This window comes from Lactuca serriola, chromosome 8 (assembly GCF_051521515.1).
Source record: "Lactuca serriola cultivar US96UC23 chromosome 8, Lser_US96UC23_V15, whole genome shotgun sequence".
Lineage (NCBI taxonomy): Eukaryota > Viridiplantae > Streptophyta > Magnoliopsida > Asterales > Asteraceae > Lactuca > Lactuca serriola.
In genome coordinates, this window is record NC_136415.1 from 105,068,965 (window position 1) to 105,070,622 (window position 1,658).

The 1,658-nt window shown below is 41.3% G+C and overlaps 1 protein-coding gene across 1 annotated transcript; it reads right to left on the reverse strand.

Annotated features, from left to right (window-relative positions):
• Positions 1–320: 320 nt before the first annotated feature.
• Positions 321–1,371, reverse strand: LOC145067248 (uncharacterized). The gene is made up of 2 exons (XM_079014431.1): positions 1,236–1,371; positions 321–1,081 (listed from the first exon to the last, which is right to left on the reverse strand). The coding sequence occupies exons 1-2, from the start codon at positions 1,369–1,371 to the stop codon at positions 321–323; spliced, it is 897 nt and encodes a 298-aa protein (XP_078870557.1).
• Between the last annotated feature and the right edge of the window lie 287 nt (positions 1,372–1,658).

Here is a 1,658-nt window from a genome sequence, read left to right on the forward strand (position 1 = left end):
GTTGAAAAAAACAGTGAACCTCCTCTTTTATTGCAACAGGATCTGTCGTCCATACCCCGTTAATCATCAAACCACTCAATTTGTTTCTCCTGTTTCTCCTGTTTCTATTGTTAACATACCCGTGAAAGAAACTCGTATTTTCATCTCCATCTACCATCCATTTGATCCGAGATTTCTGTTTCAAGTCGAACACAGCCATCCTTTCCATTTCTGCTATTTTTTTCCGCCCCTCCCTTCGCTCTTCAATCTCACCAACAGTTAGTGGTCTGTCTTCTGCTATAGTGTCAATCTCATGAGCTCTTTTTTTAAGATTCCTCAGATCAACCGTTTCTTGTGGGTGGTTGATTGCACGCCATTTTTTTAATATCCTTCTTAAGATATCGGAGCTTTACAACAAGAATCATATCCGGAGTACCATACCCAACAAAATTTATCCAAGCAGATGTAACCACCCCGTCAAAACCTTCACGCAACATCCATGAACTGAAGAACCTAAATGGGGGAGGCCCGAAGTCTGAGACTACAGTGGAAAGGAGAACAAGACAATGGTCTGATAAGTCCCTAGGGAGGGCAGTAACAGAAGCAATCGGAAATTGATTCATAAAATTCGAACAGACTAAATATCTATCCAATTTACTAAGTTTCAAGTCGTCCCCGCAAAACAACGTGAAGCGATGACCTCCCATCCTAAGGTCATGTAAACCGGCCTCAGCGATAAAACGATTGAATGCACTGGAGCTGGAGGAGCAAAATTGTGAATTGATTCTTTCCTTTGGCCTTCTGGCCACATTAAAGTCTCCGAATATTATCCATGTACCATGTTTCTCGTTCTTAATATTGATCAGATCATTCCATAGTTTAAGCTTTCCAACAGGTGCTTGAGGGACGTAAATATTAGCAAGGATGGTTAATCCTTGTATACCAATCCACCTTCCAACGGTAATAAGATAATACCTAGACCTTATAACCTCCATAACATTGAATACATTATTATCCCAAATACTTAGTATGCCTCCAAATCTACCAGTAGCCTCAACCGCAGACCATGAAAACTCCAGTGAATCCCAACAACCAGCCACGTCTATTGATTCAACATTCGCCAATTATGTTTCTTGAAGCCCCATGAAAGATAAATTATGTTGTCTCTTTAATCTACTCGCCCATGTGATTTTTTTTCTTCACCTATACCTCTGATGTTGAGACTTAGCCAATTCATTGACCAATTATTTGTTCACCTTCACCGCCCATTACTTCTTTGAGGATAGGGTTATCAACCTCAATGTCGAACCCCAATTCCTTACCTACTTCAACAGTGTGTCTTATCTCCTCTGAGGATGAATCAGAATCGTGTTCATCGAACTCTTGTTCCATGTCTAGGATATCGCTTATGTTCCTGTTCAGATCAATTGAATGTGTGGATATATTGTCATTCATCAGAGGAGGGGAAACAAGAGTCTCGTCGATTGGGGGGGGGCGTGATCAGGGAAGAGGTTTCTTGGAGGGTCTTGAGAAGGATTATTCAGGTTTTTAAGATTAATGGTGAATTCTGCCTCCAGTTGATCGATTCTGCGTCTTTTACCAAGGAGTCGGGTGGACTCGAATGTAGGATCCGAATGAAATTGAAAGGAGCTAGGCCCACGAAATTTATTGGATGGAGA

What these genes read in the sequence shown, in the direction of transcription:
- LOC145067248 (XM_079014431.1), bottom strand. Translation starts at nt 1,371, where the DNA reads ATGGAACAAGAGTTCGATGAACACGATTCTGATTCATCCTCAGAGGAG. An exon ending in AGAAGTAATGGGCGGTGAAG is followed by an intron (nt 1,082 to 1,235) that starts GTGAACAAATAA and finishes TTGAATCAATAG; the next exon opens with ACGTGGCTGGTTGTTGGGAT.